This window comes from Amphiprion ocellaris, chromosome 16, assembly GCF_022539595.1.
Source record: "Amphiprion ocellaris isolate individual 3 ecotype Okinawa chromosome 16, ASM2253959v1, whole genome shotgun sequence".
NCBI lineage: Eukaryota > Metazoa > Chordata > Actinopteri > Pomacentridae > Amphiprion > Amphiprion ocellaris.
Window position 1 is genome coordinate 4,110,791 of NC_072781.1, and position 15,811 is coordinate 4,126,601.

Genomic DNA, 15,811 nt, shown 5'->3' on the forward strand with positions numbered 1-15,811 from the left:
AATATAGTTCTTCACGCTTATCCTGCTGACTCCAAAATAACGGAGGACTTTTGTAGCCACATGGAAAGTTTTACTATTATAGTACATTTTAATACAATGCTAAATGACAATATGAAATGAATTTCGTATTTCTGTAATAAAAGCACATGTTGCACTTGCCTTTTAAGTTCACAAAATAGGCATTAAGTAGCTTCACCAACCCTATTTCCTCCTTTAATTATTCCTTTTTCCAAAATTCATGAGATGTAATGATATGCATAGACAGAGAAAAAAAAGAATTATAAATGTCCATGTTATGACCTTGTATCCACTATGTGTTATATGCTAAACATGTCTTGAAATATGTCTTGGTTTATTAATATACTATACTGTCCTGTACATTTTCTGTAAAGAGTCACAATTTTATTACTGACACATTTCACATTCAGAGGCAAATACAAACAATCAGTCCAGTAAAATGTGATAAATATTCTTGACTGCATATGCATTCATCTATGTTGTTACACCTTTAAAGAGGAGACCGAGCATTGGCTGACATCATAGTAGATGTTGTTCAACAGCAAATGAAATGTGAACATTTTGAGAACACGCCTCATTGATCAGAGCAAAATCATTCTTTTTCCACAAATGGCAAAATAATGTTTTCTCCCAGTTTGGTTGAATCATAAGCTGCAGAAAAAGCAGACAGAAAACATTTGAATTACATTTGATAAAATACAGTGCATGAAATTGTTGCATCCAGTTCACAGCAGAAAAAAGGAGATCTTCACTTAAATAAAGCAGCATTTCTTCTTTCAGGAGCTGGAGAGAACTCTGGACATGATTTGGATGCAGAAACTTAGAAGGAGCAGCTGAACATGAGAAGCCAGATATACGATCAGCTGTGGGACTATGAGCACCTGCTGGATGTCAAGTTAGCTCTGGACATGAAGATCACCGTTTACAGGAAGATGCTGAACAATTTGAAAGGCTGTTTTTATAAATGCTTTAAATCGCATATGACAGTGAATGGATGATAGTGAGTCTCTTCCTTGATGTAATCAAATGGTGCATCATGACTTTTTCCTGGGTTCGTCACAATAGGGGACGTTTTCTAGCATATGGCTTTCTCTGGGCCGAAGCACTGAGAGACAAAGAGAGCGAAGAGAGACAAAACGTAGTTGTGGTAAATGTAGCTTTCAAAAATCATTAGAATGCATCAGAGAAAAATGATGATTTCTGAGGTAACTGCTGGATGTAACTTTCTAGCATGTTACCAAATATTTAAAAGAAGACTTGAGAGGAAAATGTTCTACGTACAGAGCCTCTTTTCTCCTACGTGTTCCATTTGCATGACTGTGTCTCGAAGAACAATTTCCACATCTGTACCCATTTTGATCATCTGTAAAAGCAGAATCACATTCAGCTCTGCATGATGTACTGGAGATACAGACAGATTATGAGACAATTAGGATCTGAGCACAAACATATTAAATGCCCTTATTCAAAGGTAACACTAGCTCAACTGTAATTTTTTTTTTTTTGTATTTTTGATTTTACTTAGGTAAGAACAAGGAAACAACATGCAGCAAAGGTTCAGTTGGCTTAGAGTTCAGCTGCTGGGGGTATTTTAGCCTGTGTAATCTAACTACTTAGCAATCAGGCTGCCTGGCATCTGTTAAATACGGAAAAAAATGTGTAAATATAAAGAAGAATAAATGCAAAAGAAAGGAAATATAAAGGTAAATTTGTCATTGATTTATCCTTTCATTTATTCCTAATTATATTTACACATTTATTTTCTTATTTTTAAAACAGATTATTGTTTTATTCATTCTTTTATTTATTCTTCTTTATATGTGCACATTTATTCCTTTATTTTTTAACAGATTTATTTTATTTTTTAAAATGTATTCCTCTTTATATTTACACATTTTTTAAAACAAATTTGTCTTTTATTATGGTACTCTTGTGATTCCATATTTAAATGCAAACTGTCAATCCAAATCCAGATCAAATATATAATCTAATTCATGCCATTTGGATTCATTTGGTAACTGTGCAGAGAAGAAATGGACACCATACCTTCTGGATGTTTTCTTCTGACGTTTCGTTTTTGTTTTTCTTGAACTCCTCGTTGATCTTTAATCTTGCAGCTGAGTGGGAGAAGAGTTGCATGTGATGAGTGCAGAGCATGGTTGGCAAACATCATCCATTAAAGCAACAGACAGACAGACAGACAGACAGACAGACAGACAGACAGACAGACAGACAGACAGACAGACAGACAGACAGACAGACAGACAGACAGACAGACAGACAGACAGACAGACAGACAGACAGACAGATAGACAGATAGATAGATAGATAGATAGATACTTTATTAGTTTTATTTAGTCCCAGATCAGGTGTTTAGCATCAAATCAGCTACAGGACTCACCTGTCAGCGCTCTGTCATCTTCTTTGAACACAGTCATCCTTGTTCTGTGCAGCGATTTAAACACACCTAGAACCTGCATTTCCACAGACAGCAGTTTGAACTTCAGCAACTTACAGCTGTTACCTGAAGCAGCTGTTTACGATAGTAGTGTTTAACTGTGCAATTCATACAACATACAAACCTTCCAAATAAGGTAAAATCTGTTACAAGAGCGTAAAAGAAACACTATTTTAATAATATTAATATTATAAATCGGGATGAGATCCTCACCTTCAAACGAGTCCCCATCTTGACTTCTTGTGCTCACTTCCGCTCTGTGTAGACGTAAGCAGCAGCGGTGACCAATCAGTGCAGATGTTTTTGTAGCCAATGAGCGTCCAGCGCTGGTTCTCTGCGCTAAAAGCGGCGCTGACGGGTCCGCTGTTCGTGTGCGCCAACATGGCTGATGAAACGGCGAGAGCGCAGACAGCCCAGCCGGGCGGAGACACGATATTTGGCAAAATCGTGCGCAAAGAGATCCCTGCCAACTTTCTGTACGAGGACGATCTGGTAAATATTCAACATTTACACTCAGGAGCGCATTTAAGGCGCAAGCAGCAGCGAGGCAGGCGGCTCCCTTTAGCTAATGCTAACTCTGAGCTAGCTCTGCAGAAACAGCTGCACATTAGTAAATATTTAGACAAGTAAGCTGTATGGAGGTTGTCTATAACAACACAGCATACATGCATAATGCAGAAATAATGCACCAGGGCAGAATAAGCAGTAAAATGACTTCTGAGAGAGTTTGACAGGCTCCTATGCACGGTTTCGTTTTTGTTCTGCATGTTTGGCTCCTGTCAGTTTGCTGCCACTTGGCGTTTAGACAGTTGGCTTTCCACGGTGAGGATGGAACAAGGTCCACATGGCCAAGTGTTCCTGCAGCTAACAGATCCTTTTAATATGCAACCTGCACAGATTGTGTGAATTCGTGTGTTATTGTTACAATGATTCCTTGTGAATTGTAAATATGACGTTGTTACAGTCAGATAGAAAGTAAACAGAAATAACAGGAAACGCCCTGCAGCTAACAGTCAAACAGGCTTTACTGCATTGTGTTTATGCACTTAAAAAACAAGTTATGTGGCTTTTCTAAATGTGGAATCTACTCTAATATTTTTTTCCATGACTGTATGTGAAGTAAATGAAGCATACAACATATCCAGCCAATGAATAACTTCTGCACACTCTGATCCTTCTGCATATTTGTTCCTTTCTATTTCAGTGTGTAGCTTTCCCTGATGTTTCTCCTCAAGCTCCCACTCACATCCTAGTCGTCCCAAAAAAGCCAATTGTTCAGCTGTCAAAGGCCGAAGACAGTGATGCTGCAGTAAGTACTGATGTTTAGCCACTTCCTGTGTGTGACCAGGAGAGGGAACCATTTACATCCACTTTTTCTGAACACTGTTTTAATGCAGGAGTGTGTTTTCAGCTCTTTATTAATTGTCTCTGTGTCTCTTTAGTTGTTGGGCCACATGATGATAGTCGCAAAGAAGTGTGCTCAGGATGCAGGTCTGTCTAAAGGCTTCAGGATCGTCATCAATGACGGACCTGATGGAGGCCAGTCGGTCTACCACATCCACATCCACGTCCTGGGTGGACGCACTATGAGGTGGCCTCCCGGCTAACCTTCCCCCGGCACAGATCACCCCGCCATACGTGTTCAGTGCTGTTGTCTGAAAACCACTAGTGTTAAATTTGGACTAAATTGGTTCATCCTGTGAAAAGAGTTGAACAAAACCCTGGAGATCCATCAGTGGTAATAAAACGCACTTCACAACAACAGAGACTCTTGTTCGTCTTTATTCCTTAAAGCAGGCTGGTGAATGCAGTTAGTTTTTAAATAGGAATGCAGCTGGTTGTTGTTTAGGAATTTCAGGCTCTGCTGCTCTTTTCTCCTCGGTGCCTTTAGCAAGCATGTAATTGAAAGACGGAACTTGCCCACCACTCCTGCTGAGAGGAGAAATCCAATCTGTCGCTAAATCTGAAGTCAGAGACTCACTGCTGCTGGGATTTCATCAACAAGGCGTCTTCATGCACTGAGATATAATTTAGGCCTTCTAGGCACAGAACTGAGTTGATGCTGGAGTTAGAATATGCTCAAACTGTAACTTATTTGTGCAGCCAGCGGATGGCATTTCTCCTTAGAAAACAGTTGAGCAGGCAAATGTTTAACAAGAGTTCAAACATCACAAAAGGGGAGCTGACTCATTTGCATATTCAACTGAGACATGATTGATGGTCTCGAGTATAAAGCTCTACTTCTATTCAGTGACAATGACAGAAATCTAGCTCTGAATGGGGAATGAAGCCAAAGTGCTCTTTTCTTTAACCCTGTAAGACCCAAATATAGAAAAAAAAACTAGCAAAAAAATAAAACTTAAAAAAATCTAAATAATAATATATAAACTCAAATATAGAAGAAAATGAGCCAAAAAAAAGAAAGATGTATAACAAAATAGAGAAAATGAGCAAAAAAAATCTAAAATTTTTTTTAAATATATATATATATATATATATATAGAGAGAGAGAGAGAGAGACAGAGAGAGAGAGAGAGAGAGAGAGAGAAAAAACTAGCAAAAAATGAAAAAAATAGCAAAAAAAAAAAAAATATATATATATACCCAAATATAGACGAAAATAAGAAAAAAATACATTTATGTAACTAAAGAAGAACCTCACCAGATATTTTTTGCTCTGTGCAAATTATTGTAGATTCCTGTTGCTGTATTTGGTTGTACAGGTGTTTTTTAGTGTACAATCAAATGAAAATAGAGGCGAGTAAATGGCTCTGTTTTATTAACAGTAAGAACCAATGAAGATAGTTGAACAAATATAAAATGCATGAAACATTCACATATTAAAACAAAAAATAAATAAAATGGTGGTTTTCTTTACAAAAATAACAAGGAAAAAAATACAAAGAACACTGATCAGACGACACGTAGAATTTAAAAAATAAACATGTACCTAGCATTTACAGTCCCCTAATTTCTTCTTTTCTGATAAAATGGGGGAGAAAAACAAAATAAAAACACAATTAGAGGCTTTTTTTTGTACAGACAGAATAGTTCCAGAGAGGCAAGGCAGTCACTTTTGATACCACTCATCTGATGCAGCCTTTCACTGCTTCTTCACTACTTCTGCATGAAAAAAACATCACAAGCCAATGTGCAAAATAAGAGAAACCTTTTTTAGACAACTACACCTTTTTTTCCTCTTTGAATCAATGCCCTGCTATTGTCAAAATGGGCACTTGGAGGCATTGAAAGACATTGTACAGTACAGGATAGAGAAAAGGAAATGAACATGTATTCTGGTACCTAAAGTCACTATGGTAGGAGTATCTAAGTACTAATACACTGCCTTTAAGTCATCTTACTCTAGAACACAGACTAGAAGCTGAAGAGAGATTCAGAAAATGCTTATTCCCCATTAAGTAACTACAAAAGCAGCAATGTCACTGAGAAAGAGGTTAATTATTCTGTCTGCAGTTCCACAGTATCCGTGTGCTGGAACTTCCTCCTGTTGGTGTAGAAATAAAACAACGCGTCTTCTCTATTTACACCGATAAGAAGCCGCATCGCAAGCAGATTTCATAGAACGAGATGTGATCGTTTCAGTTCACCGACTTATTTCAAACCACAAAAGGCCTTCTTGTGAGTTGCCCTTTTTTTCTTTTTGACAACACATTAATTAAAACCAATTTAACAGCTTTTTCCTCTTCCGGTTTCTCACATTTGTTGGCAACAAATAAAATCAAAAAGTCAAAGCATTAAAAAAGTACAATACCAGTATCTAGAAATTCTAAAATATTCAAACAGTTTTGACACATTGAAAAAGAAGTCCCATCACCGGTGACTGGAGAAAGTAGAAAAAAGCCAATTGGAAATCATAGGGCACTTGAGTGGACGTACTGTAGTAGAAAGCTAAGGGCACTGATTCTCCCCGTCTGGGCCAAAGAGCATCTATCAGAAACGATTTAAAAGAGTTCCTTTAAAATCAAATAAGCTTCTTGAATCTTTGAATTGCTGACATTCAGAGAAAGAGATGAACTGCGGAGGAAAGTGACGCTGAGATGAACTGCAAGATCAGCTTTTGCACAATTTCAAGATGGCTCTAAACTGTTTGAAAATGACTTTTATCAAGAAACATGTTAACTTTGGTAAGTTAATATCATCATTGGTTTCCCAAAAGGCTGTTACTGTTGAGTAAAAACCACCATTCGGTATTAGTAAGATCGACCTGGACACCGACTTGCAGCTCTGTCCTGTACGTGCTACTGCGGTGTGTTTCCAGCTACTGGGACAGAAAAGGAGGGAAGGAATGATGGAAAACAGAAAAGGTGAAGGAGAAGTAGTAGGAGGCACTACAAATCAGTCTGACATGGTTCAATGGACGGTTACAATTCTGAAATATATAAAACATCTGCAATTCAGCTTGATTTGTGAACACTTCTTGGAACACGTGGTTTGTCAGGGTGGTTACTTAAGGCTGCTGAAATATTCTTTACACTGGATCAGAGCTAATAAATTATTGCAGAGTGTATTTCATTAGAGTGTAAATAGAACATACTTTACAATGCATTCTGTTTGTCTGTGTTAAAGTCTTACAAGTGGAGGAGGACAGGGGGGTTTGGGCTGCTACTATCCAGGGTGTGTTTTAAGGCATGTTCTTATTGTAGGATGGGTCCAGACACGTGGAGAAGGCAAGAGGAAGTGGAGGAGACGGTACAACCACAAAGTTCTGTCCGCTGAGAGAGCAGCCTGGTGGCCTTCAGCCCACCAGGACGTCAGCTAGCATGAAGAGTTTAAAATCAAAATATTATTGTCTGTTTATTTCATTCATGGGTCAGTCTGTGTTGGAGGATGTGTATATGATGCATCAGTCAGAGAGTGGAGTCTGAAGCACTTCATTTCCAGCCTTTTGCTAAAATAGGGTCCTAGAGTGGTTTAATCAGCAGAATGGCCGCTGTTCTGTCCAAAAACATAAAAAAAATAAAATGTTTCAACACCTGCCAACACTGATCACCGCTTGCTTCCATCCAGACTCATGTTTATTCACCCAGACTTCATTTCAGGGAAGCTTCCAGCTCACTTCTGAGCGATGGCCTCCTCTCCGCTCGGCCTCATGCGGTTGAAAGGCCGTCCTCCGACTCCTGCTAACCCCAAACCCACGCTGGCGTCTCGTGCGTTCGCCTCCGTGCTGGCGGAGGAAGTCTGAACCCTAGCAGGGGCTGCTGAGCCTCCAGGCCCCGGAAGGATCTCCGGCAGCGATTCTTTGGCTGGGGGCGCCGACCCAGGGTTAGTGGCGGTCGGGGAGGTTGTTTTGGCGGCTTCGGGCTTGTTAGGGGTTGTAGGGCTGGTCAGGCCGAGGCTGGCCAAGGCGTCCAGAGTCCCATCTGGGTCTACCATCACGTTGATCACTGAGAATAGAAATGTTTGTGTTTTAAACTTTGGATTTTTGAAGGCCACATGTAGCTAACGCTGACGAACGATTGTTGAAGTCGATTTACATCCCAAAAAACGCATCTCTTCGTATAAAAGTTACATGTGTAGAAGTTTTTTCTGAGTGAAAATTAGACTTAGACCGACTTTATTAATCCCAAGAGGGAAATTCTGCAATGCTTATTGGCAACGGTGGGATTTGAACCCACACCCCTGAAGAGACCGGAACCTTAATTCAGCGCCTTAGACCACTTGGCCACACTACCACATCACACAAAATAACCTCTTATTACTTTAGAAGTGATTATGTAGTGTTAATGTATCTACATCTTTGCTTCCTACATAGTTACCACCTACACCTCTGCTCAAACACTGTAAATCTACACACTACACCACGGCAAACTGTAACATTGGAATAATTCAGCCATGTATCATCAAACTGATTTGGAAGGGCGATAAAGACACAGACAGCCCTATCCCAAAAGTTTAGGTGAGGTTTGTTGCTTATGAAACTCCAGAAGCACAAATCTATGTTTTAGAGATAATCACTGCAGCTTTAAGATGGAAATGCTCAGCTTTGGTGTTAATTGGGTTAATTCACTCATGATGTGTCTTCTAGCACAAAAAAAGCCCCACCATATCGAGATGTCAATAAGATTTTAAAAAAACGTGACATTTTTTACCTGAGGGGGTAAATAATACCTTTGACTGTTGCTTATTTCATCTTGAATATTTTGAAATTCAACAAGCAGGTGTCTCCTAAATTTTTCTTCACTCCTCCACGTCTATTAAATGTCAACAGACAAATAAATCCATTCTGTATCAAAATGCCATCGACTGTTTACCTTGCAGCTGCTTCTCGACTCTTTTCAGCTCGAGCAGAATTGAAGAGATTTCCTGCAGAGAGGAAGGAAAACAACAAAATTATTAGCACCCAATAATACTGAAATATTCTTTTAATCAAGTATTATGAAGGCAGAGGGATTCTGTACCTTGTTGGAGGTTTTAAGGAGTGGTATGTCACTCTCTGATCTCAGTTTGTTCTCAATTTCTTCCCAGTTCCTGTCTTTGTCCTTAAATAAAATCCTGGAGAAAAACAACAGACAAGAAAGGTCACATTTGTATTCAAGACTGATTAAAGACAAATATACTGTTTCAGACTCTTTGGACATTATAATATAACAAAGTATAATCACCTGATTTTCCCTGCTGTCTTGTCAACAGAGTGTCTGATCTTTGTGGAGAGCTGAGACACTGAATTGAGCAGCAGACTGTCCAACACCGCCTGAACACACAGGAAAATAAATGAATTGAGGCAAACGACAACCTTCATGTTCATCTACGTTTCATGTCGTGTGCTTTGGGTTTGGCCCTTACATCTTCTCGGTTCCAGGTGCGTCTCCTCAGAGCTCGGGGCTCCAGGCTGTCGGGAGCACGAGGGCGGAGCTCCACTGGTTTACCGTTGATCTCTGGTGCCTTGTTGGTTGAAATCACAGGAGGGATCTTCCTGAAGTTGAGGCTCTCGTCGAACACCCGATCCACCAACTGGACGGAAGCAGCAAAAAGACAGAAATAAAATCCAAAACTTTCTCTTCAGTTGTATCTCAGTTTTGTTTAATAAAGTTAAGTAAAGATGTAAGAATTTGCAAGAAATGAAAGAATAAACAGCTCTGTCAAAGATTCTAGTCATACAGGGCTCTCATGGCAAAACAAGAATGAGCATATAAAGGAATAAAAGTGCAGCAGATGGGCGTGTAGTAAATGAATACCTCTCACAGCAGATGAAAGCCACAAAGCAGCAGAGAGGCAACCGTTTTTATTGAAGCAACACAGGAGGAATGGCAAAGGTGCGATGGAAGCACAGTAAGGCAATAATAGAAGAAGAAAAATCGGGCACCTTTTTCATGCTCTCCTGTATGTCCAGCTGCGAGGGACGTGCAGGGCCTACCTCTTCCCGGGTGTCGATGGCCGATCCCGGGGTGGTGGCTGCGGTGCTGACGGTGGTGCTGGGTGCTGTGCCGGATGAACTGACTGAGTCGATCTCACCGGCCACATCGTGGATTTCGCGGGCCAAGATGGCCAAGTCCTTAGCCAAGTCCTGGCTGATCCTGCGCACACAGGGGAATAACCTGTTAACCATCAGACAGGGTTCTTTAGGACTCAGGATAGACATGAACACATGCACATACTTCAAAATTAGCCAGTAAGGAAGCATATTAAATCACAGCATCATAATAAAACAATACAAACATTAATCCTCTGAATCCAAAAACACATCAGCACATTATCATATTTAAAATCACAAAGAACCTGTGTATTTTAAACTCAAACTAAGCATGTGTGACTTTTGGTTTTGTCAAGAAAATTACATAAATATTACATTAAAATCATGACATTTTATGTCTCGTTTAATAATTTGCCCAAAATGAACCATGTACACTAACATATTCTGTAAAGAAACCAAAAAATTTCCACTCCTCAGCACAAACGCAAAGCCAAGACTGACTCAGCTGCGACTAACATGCACATGACAAAAATTCTGGGACTTTTTGACTGAACTGTCCTGGAAACAAATCAAAAATAAAACTAGGAAATTATCCATTGTTTTTTTTTTTACAGTATTGGTAACACCTGTGGGCACTAAGAATGTTGTACTTGTTGAATTACAATTTTTTGAAAAATAAATAATCAAATAAATGCAACTTCCATTCTGTTTTCTTATTTATGGTATTCTAATTTAAGTTCTATGTACTCCAAGTAATGGCTGAGCTGTTTCCATGGAGTTGCAGGACTTTATATTGCAGTGTAAAATGAGCTCATCACAAGTGGGTGAACGAAAGAATAAATTCTATTACTGAGCAGATCTTGTACAGATCTAGGTAGGTCAATACCTGGCTATCTCCTCGCTGTGCGCTGTCCAGTCCCTGATGTACTCCTCTTGCTCTTTCATGCGGTGTTTCATCCCCACTCCCCCCGGACCCGTCACCACACCGGGGCTTGGGCTCGTGGTGGCGCCGCCGAGTCTGGAGTTGCGGTGTGGGACGAGGTGGTGAGGACGAACGTGAGAGCGTCCTCCATGCTTCGGAGAATTCCGGTTGGAGCCAAACTCTTCCTCTGAAGTGGAGCCGTACTCCGGTGGCAGACGTCTCCACCTGCTGCTACTGGACACTATGATGGTAGCAGAAGGAAAAAATAATCTTTTAGTCAATATCACTGTACTTTATTCTATTACAAAAGCTGCTATTCATGAAATTAATATATGAGCTTGGGAACATGGGAGGCTTTGTTACTGAGGCAGCCCTGAGCCAATCCTGCTTCAGTCTGATAAAATCAGAATGCTACAAACAGAATTGGTCTGTATTTATAGGCAACAGATCAGAGATGAGAAGGGATCCTTTCTGTTTGCGTATAAGGTTATGAAGATGGATTTCAGTTTTTAGTTGTTGAATATGGGTAGGGAATGCAGGAATGTTTGGTGATAGTAAAAAACCACACAAAAGAATAACAGAAACAGCAGAAAAAAGAAACTACTTGACTTTGTCTATTAGCTCGTCGCCCTGGCAGCCAACAAAAGTATCCAACACAGAACATAAATCTTGACAGAGTCATGATACGGTATGTTAGGCTGCTTCAAAACGGTCACACAGCAGCTGCATTAGTGTAGCTGCACCATGATGAGACAACACTTCAGGGTAAGATGGGAGGGGTGGAAGCGCCTTGAGATAGAATCTCCACAAGGTGGAGCACTACTTCAAAATCACTTGCTCATAGGGTGTGAGATCCAAACTGCTTTGATAGTAGCAAGAGCGTCAGTAGAGCATTTGCACCCTCATCACAGTGTTACTGAACTGACTTTAGGGAGGAGACACAGAGCTAACAACATAAATATGCTAGAACTGGGTCATCGTCGCTCATCTTTATACACTGACGTTTCTTAACGTGATTAACTAACATGAGGAGCTTCAGTTGACATTTATATCTTGCAAAATAGTCTAAACAAATTTGGGATTTCATTGTAAAATTTTAGAAACTGTAAAGTGTCTTTAACAAAGGAAATATTCTGAATATTAGTTCATATTCTATCGATCCATGATGGAAATCTTTTTTTTTAAATACCAGCTCTTGCATTGCTAATCTGATTAACCTGCTTTTCCTTTGATGAGCTTGGTCTTAACATCCATTGCTGTGACCCAGGTCTGACACATACACACACACTGCACACACGCAGTCTAATTAGATTCTATGGTTCTGGTACAGTACCCATCAGCTCTTCCTCTGCATCACCCTCTGCAGGTTCAGGCTGAGAGCTCTCTGGACGATGAAAACCAATGCACAAGTTCATCACAACACAGTGGAAATGATTACGGACAAATGTTTACACACTGACAAATAATGAGGTATGTAATGGTGCAGCTGTCTTTGTTTTTATCCTGACTGATAATGACATCAAAATAAACTGAAGTTAAAAACCTCAACTAAGCATTTTACTTTTCCTTCTCTCTTTGCTTCCTTACAATCTGAATGAACTAGAGATCAGACATGTCATTGATGTGCTCACCTGTGGGCGAGCAGTATCCGGATGTAGTGGTCTTTGTCTTGGCCTCATTCAGTTTGGATACACTGTTGGCCCTCATCCTGGGTGTCAGCCTGTTCTCTGTGGGTGTCGATGAGCGCAAACCCAGACGTAGGGCAGTCTCAGCGGACAGGCGGGGTGAAGAGGTGGAGCTCCGAGTAACTGTACACTCTGAGTCACTGCGGGCTGAGATGGAGCCCAGACGGTTCCTTCGTGGCTGAGCCAGCATGTCCAGCCGTGACAGTCCCTTCCGACCACTTGGCGGCTTTGAGGTGGAGCTGGTTGTGGACACCTCAGAAGCCACAGAAACCCTGTCTGCATCAGCCAGATCAGTATCAGACGTGTCCCCGAGTCGGGCACGGCGGAGGAGGGAGGCTCTCGTGGGCCGCGGCTGAGGAAGTGAGGCCTGCTTGTTTAGGGATGAGGTTGTGGCTGCCTGGAGAGTGCGACTGGTTTTGGAGGAACCACTGTTGGAATTCTTCGCAGACCTGCTATCAAGTTTGGAATGGAGGACATCATCTAAACCACGTCCGTGCCCCAGAGGTCCAGAGTAGGTCTCCTGGTCTGAGGAGAGGATGTCAGAGATGGGGAAGGAGGAAGTCTGGTCGTCATCAGTGAGATCCAGAGAAGGCTGGCGTGCTCTGGAGGAGGCAGAAGATGGCTGAACAGAGCGGCGTGCATCAGTCCGAGTCGTTGTTTCAGTTGTTCTGCTTTTGGTCTTCCTCTCCAAACGTTCACGAGCACTGGCGTTTGTGACGCTGGTCTTGGAGGCTGTGCTCATATTGCTTTTCTCCCGGTGCATGCTGCTAAGAGAGCGTCGCTTTTGTACACCACCAGCTGCTTTCCTCTCTGCTTCTCCAGCAGCATGACTAGCTGTGCTGGCAGTGTCCACATCTGACTCAGGAGAGATGGAGTCAGTCCGAGGGGGAAAGCCAGAACCCTGAGTAGTGATGCCAGTTTTACTACCTTTCTGGTCTAGTTTGTTTTCATCTCTCAGTTTGGCCTCTAGAAATGCCATGACAGCTTCAGTGTCCTTCAGCAGTGTAGCAGTATCCATGCTGCCCACAGAGTCACTACGTTCGCGCCCACTGCCGCCTCTGTTGATGCGTGGGATGAGCTCTGCAGGAACATTAGCGCTTGGTTTCTCAATGGTGAAGCTGCCCTGGCGGACTAAAGGCTTCCCAGACTTCTCTCCTCCTTCTGCCCCTCCTCCTTTTCTCTCCTCTGACCTCTTCCTCCTCTCAGAGCTGCCAGAGGTCCGGAGAGGAGCCTTGGATGGGGAGGATATGGAGCTTTGTTTCCGCTTACTGGTCATCTCACCGTCTTCCATGGGAGTTGGGGACTCCCCGTCTCCCTTGTTCTCTTTCTCCTGGGGTTCAGTGTCCTGTTTCTCCCCTATCTCAGACCTCAGAGCTTTGGTAGTGGATTTAGCCCGGGGGTCATCCACAGGAAGCTGGGGGAGGGTCCTGCGCTTACGGTCGGTCAGACTGGAGGAGGATTCACCTCTGCTGAGGGATGCACCAGACTCAAAGGCATCAGCACCTAGAGAACAAAGGACAAACTGAATTCACATGTGACTGATGTTTGTTTTGTTGTTGTTTTTTACACAAATTAAAAGGACATTTGAGACATTTCAAGTGCCCCTTAATATTGCACATTATTTAACCCGATAGGGGTTTTGTAAGGGGAAATGCACTGTAAATACCTAAGTCATATTCTTCTCTAAGATTCAAGTAACTATGTACCTCTCTCTTTGACCAGGAAGGCGGCTGTCTCTGCTCCCGACCCCTCTGGATCTGTCCTGGTGTGATTGGCAGCTAAACTGGCCCACTGAGAGACCCAGCTTGAGTCACCAGGAAGAGCCTGAGATGACACAACAGTGAGGAGAAACAACAGAGGGTTGAGAAAACTCCAATAAAGTGCAGTGAAATCAGTTAGAGGCAGCACAAAATAAAGATACACAGAGTAAATATATATAACATGAAAATTCCCTGATTTGTATCATACTTAACAATACAAATAAAGCTGATTTTGAGGTCCACGCTGTCATCTCTTCAACAAAAAAAGCTGAACAGTTGCTCCTTACTTCAACTAGAAAAAGACATATATCTGAATCCCAGAAAATACAGATAGAACAGACAGAAAGGCTGCCGCTGTTCATACACCCTACCCCTCTCTCTTGTCAAACTGCCTGGAGGGCCAAGCATGTCTCTCCTCATCGTAGCATGATCTAGGTCACTCTCTGGGAGGAATAGTCTACTCCCATGAACAGACAGACAAGAGGAGTGAAGTGGTCAAGCCATGGGAGTGACTGTGAGTCACATCATGAAAGTCAGCCATGAATCTACTTCTGGTTTACGACACTGGGCTGATAGGATTGATGAAACACTGGAGTTATTTCTTTTACAACGGGATTTTCCAAATCAAAACTAAGATAGCGAAGAATGAATCACCTTGGTCAACATCAGTTCTGTAAATATGGACACTTGTGTAGAGATTAATATTTGAGAAGCAGAGAAAGACACAGATCCAGGAAGGGATGACCAGAAAACACTCAAAAAAAGAAAACACAGGAACAACACAAAGTGCAACCACTAGCTGTAATGGTGCAAATTTCTACCTCTTTCCCAGTTTCTCCTGGCTCCTTTCCTTTTCCTTCTGCTTTTAGGTCTGACAGAATAGAGGAGTCTGTGTTCTGCTGCACACCAAACACCTACAAGTATGTGAAAAATAGGAGTCAAACCCTGCTAATATGGCAAAAGACATACATTCAAGCATAATTCATGCAAACCTGACATCATAATGTATGTTTTGTGTGCAGTGATATCTCGCCTATTTAGTCTGCATTCTGTATGCAGTGTAAACATATAAGTACCACTGCACTTTTTATAACTAAAATGAAACACCCTCATGATATACTGTACTGTATAAAAGGTGTATTATTCTGCAGTTCTCTTGAAGAACAAAAGTGAACTGAACAGACACAAGAGGATGCTGTTCAATTAAAGCACTGATCTGCACTAGTTAGTTGAGTACCATGGCAACAACCAGAAATCGAACACGCACACACACACACACACACACACACACACACACACACACACACACACACACACACACACACACACACACACACACACACACACACACACACACACACACACACACACTTAGACACACTATTTACAAAAGGAAGAGAGAGCGAGAGCTGACAGACTGTGAGCAGTGTGCCAATTAAGGTGTCAGCTAATTACAGGAATTAGCATAACAACACTTTCAGTTTTCAATGTAATGCACTCAGACTAACACTGACTCGAAATACATCCCATTAATTA

General features: G+C 41.5%; 3 protein-coding genes and 1 non-coding gene across 10 annotated transcripts in view; 1 reads left to right on the plus strand and 3 right to left on the minus strand.

Annotated features, from left to right (window-relative positions):
* Window positions 1–63: 63 nt before the first annotated feature.
* Window positions 64–2,772, minus strand: lyrm7 (LYR motif containing 7). The gene is made up of 5 exons (XM_023264866.3): window positions 2,690–2,772; window positions 2,420–2,492; window positions 2,065–2,135; window positions 1,300–1,381; window positions 64–1,123 (listed from the first exon to the last, which is right to left on the minus strand). Exons 1-5 carry the CDS (start codon window positions 2,705–2,707, stop codon window positions 1,053–1,055), a joined length of 315 nt encoding a protein of 104 aa, XP_023120634.1. The 5' UTR covers window positions 2,708–2,772; the 3' UTR covers window positions 64–1,052.
* Window positions 2,773–2,806: 34 nt separating this feature from the next.
* Window positions 2,807–4,238, plus strand: hint1 (histidine triad nucleotide binding protein 1). Its single transcript, XM_023264865.3, has 3 exons — window positions 2,807–2,968; window positions 3,681–3,785; window positions 3,919–4,238. Exons 1-3 carry the CDS (start codon window positions 2,858–2,860, stop codon window positions 4,081–4,083), a joined length of 381 nt encoding a protein of 126 aa, XP_023120633.1. The 5' UTR covers window positions 2,807–2,857; the 3' UTR covers window positions 4,084–4,238.
* A 1,000-nt stretch (window positions 4,239–5,238) lies between these two features.
* cep170aa (centrosomal protein 170Aa) overlaps window positions 5,239–15,811 on the minus strand; it is a 45,385-nt gene continuing 34,812 nt past the window's right edge. For 2 of the 7 annotated variants that reach the window (XM_055018416.1, XM_055018415.1), the window contains exons 13-23: window positions 15,097–15,189; window positions 14,222–14,339; window positions 12,462–14,018; window positions 12,164–12,214; window positions 10,795–11,071; window positions 9,801–10,032; window positions 9,281–9,448; window positions 9,100–9,188; window positions 8,896–8,989; window positions 8,749–8,800; window positions 5,239–7,881 (exon numbers count right to left, since the gene is read on the minus strand). In XM_055018416.1, coding sequence (XP_054874391.1) covers window positions 7,550–7,881; window positions 8,749–8,800; window positions 8,896–8,989; window positions 9,100–9,188; window positions 9,281–9,448; window positions 9,801–10,032; window positions 10,795–11,071; window positions 12,164–12,214; window positions 12,462–14,018; window positions 14,222–14,339; window positions 15,097–15,189 — 3,063 coding nt within the window. In that variant the 3' untranslated portion in view covers window positions 5,239–7,549. The remainder of the gene's footprint in view (window positions 7,882–8,748; window positions 8,801–8,895; window positions 8,990–9,099; window positions 9,189–9,280; window positions 9,449–9,800; window positions 10,033–10,794; window positions 11,072–12,163; window positions 12,215–12,461; window positions 14,019–14,221; window positions 14,340–15,096; window positions 15,190–15,811) is intronic. The other 5 variants (XM_055018420.1, XM_055018417.1, XM_055018419.1 and 2 more) reach the window with 5 other exon arrangements.
* trnal-aag (transfer RNA leucine (anticodon AAG)) lies at window positions 8,088–8,169 on the minus strand. The gene is given in 2 exon segments: window positions 8,088–8,122; window positions 8,132–8,169. It is a non-coding gene; the product is annotated as a tRNA-Leu (tRNA).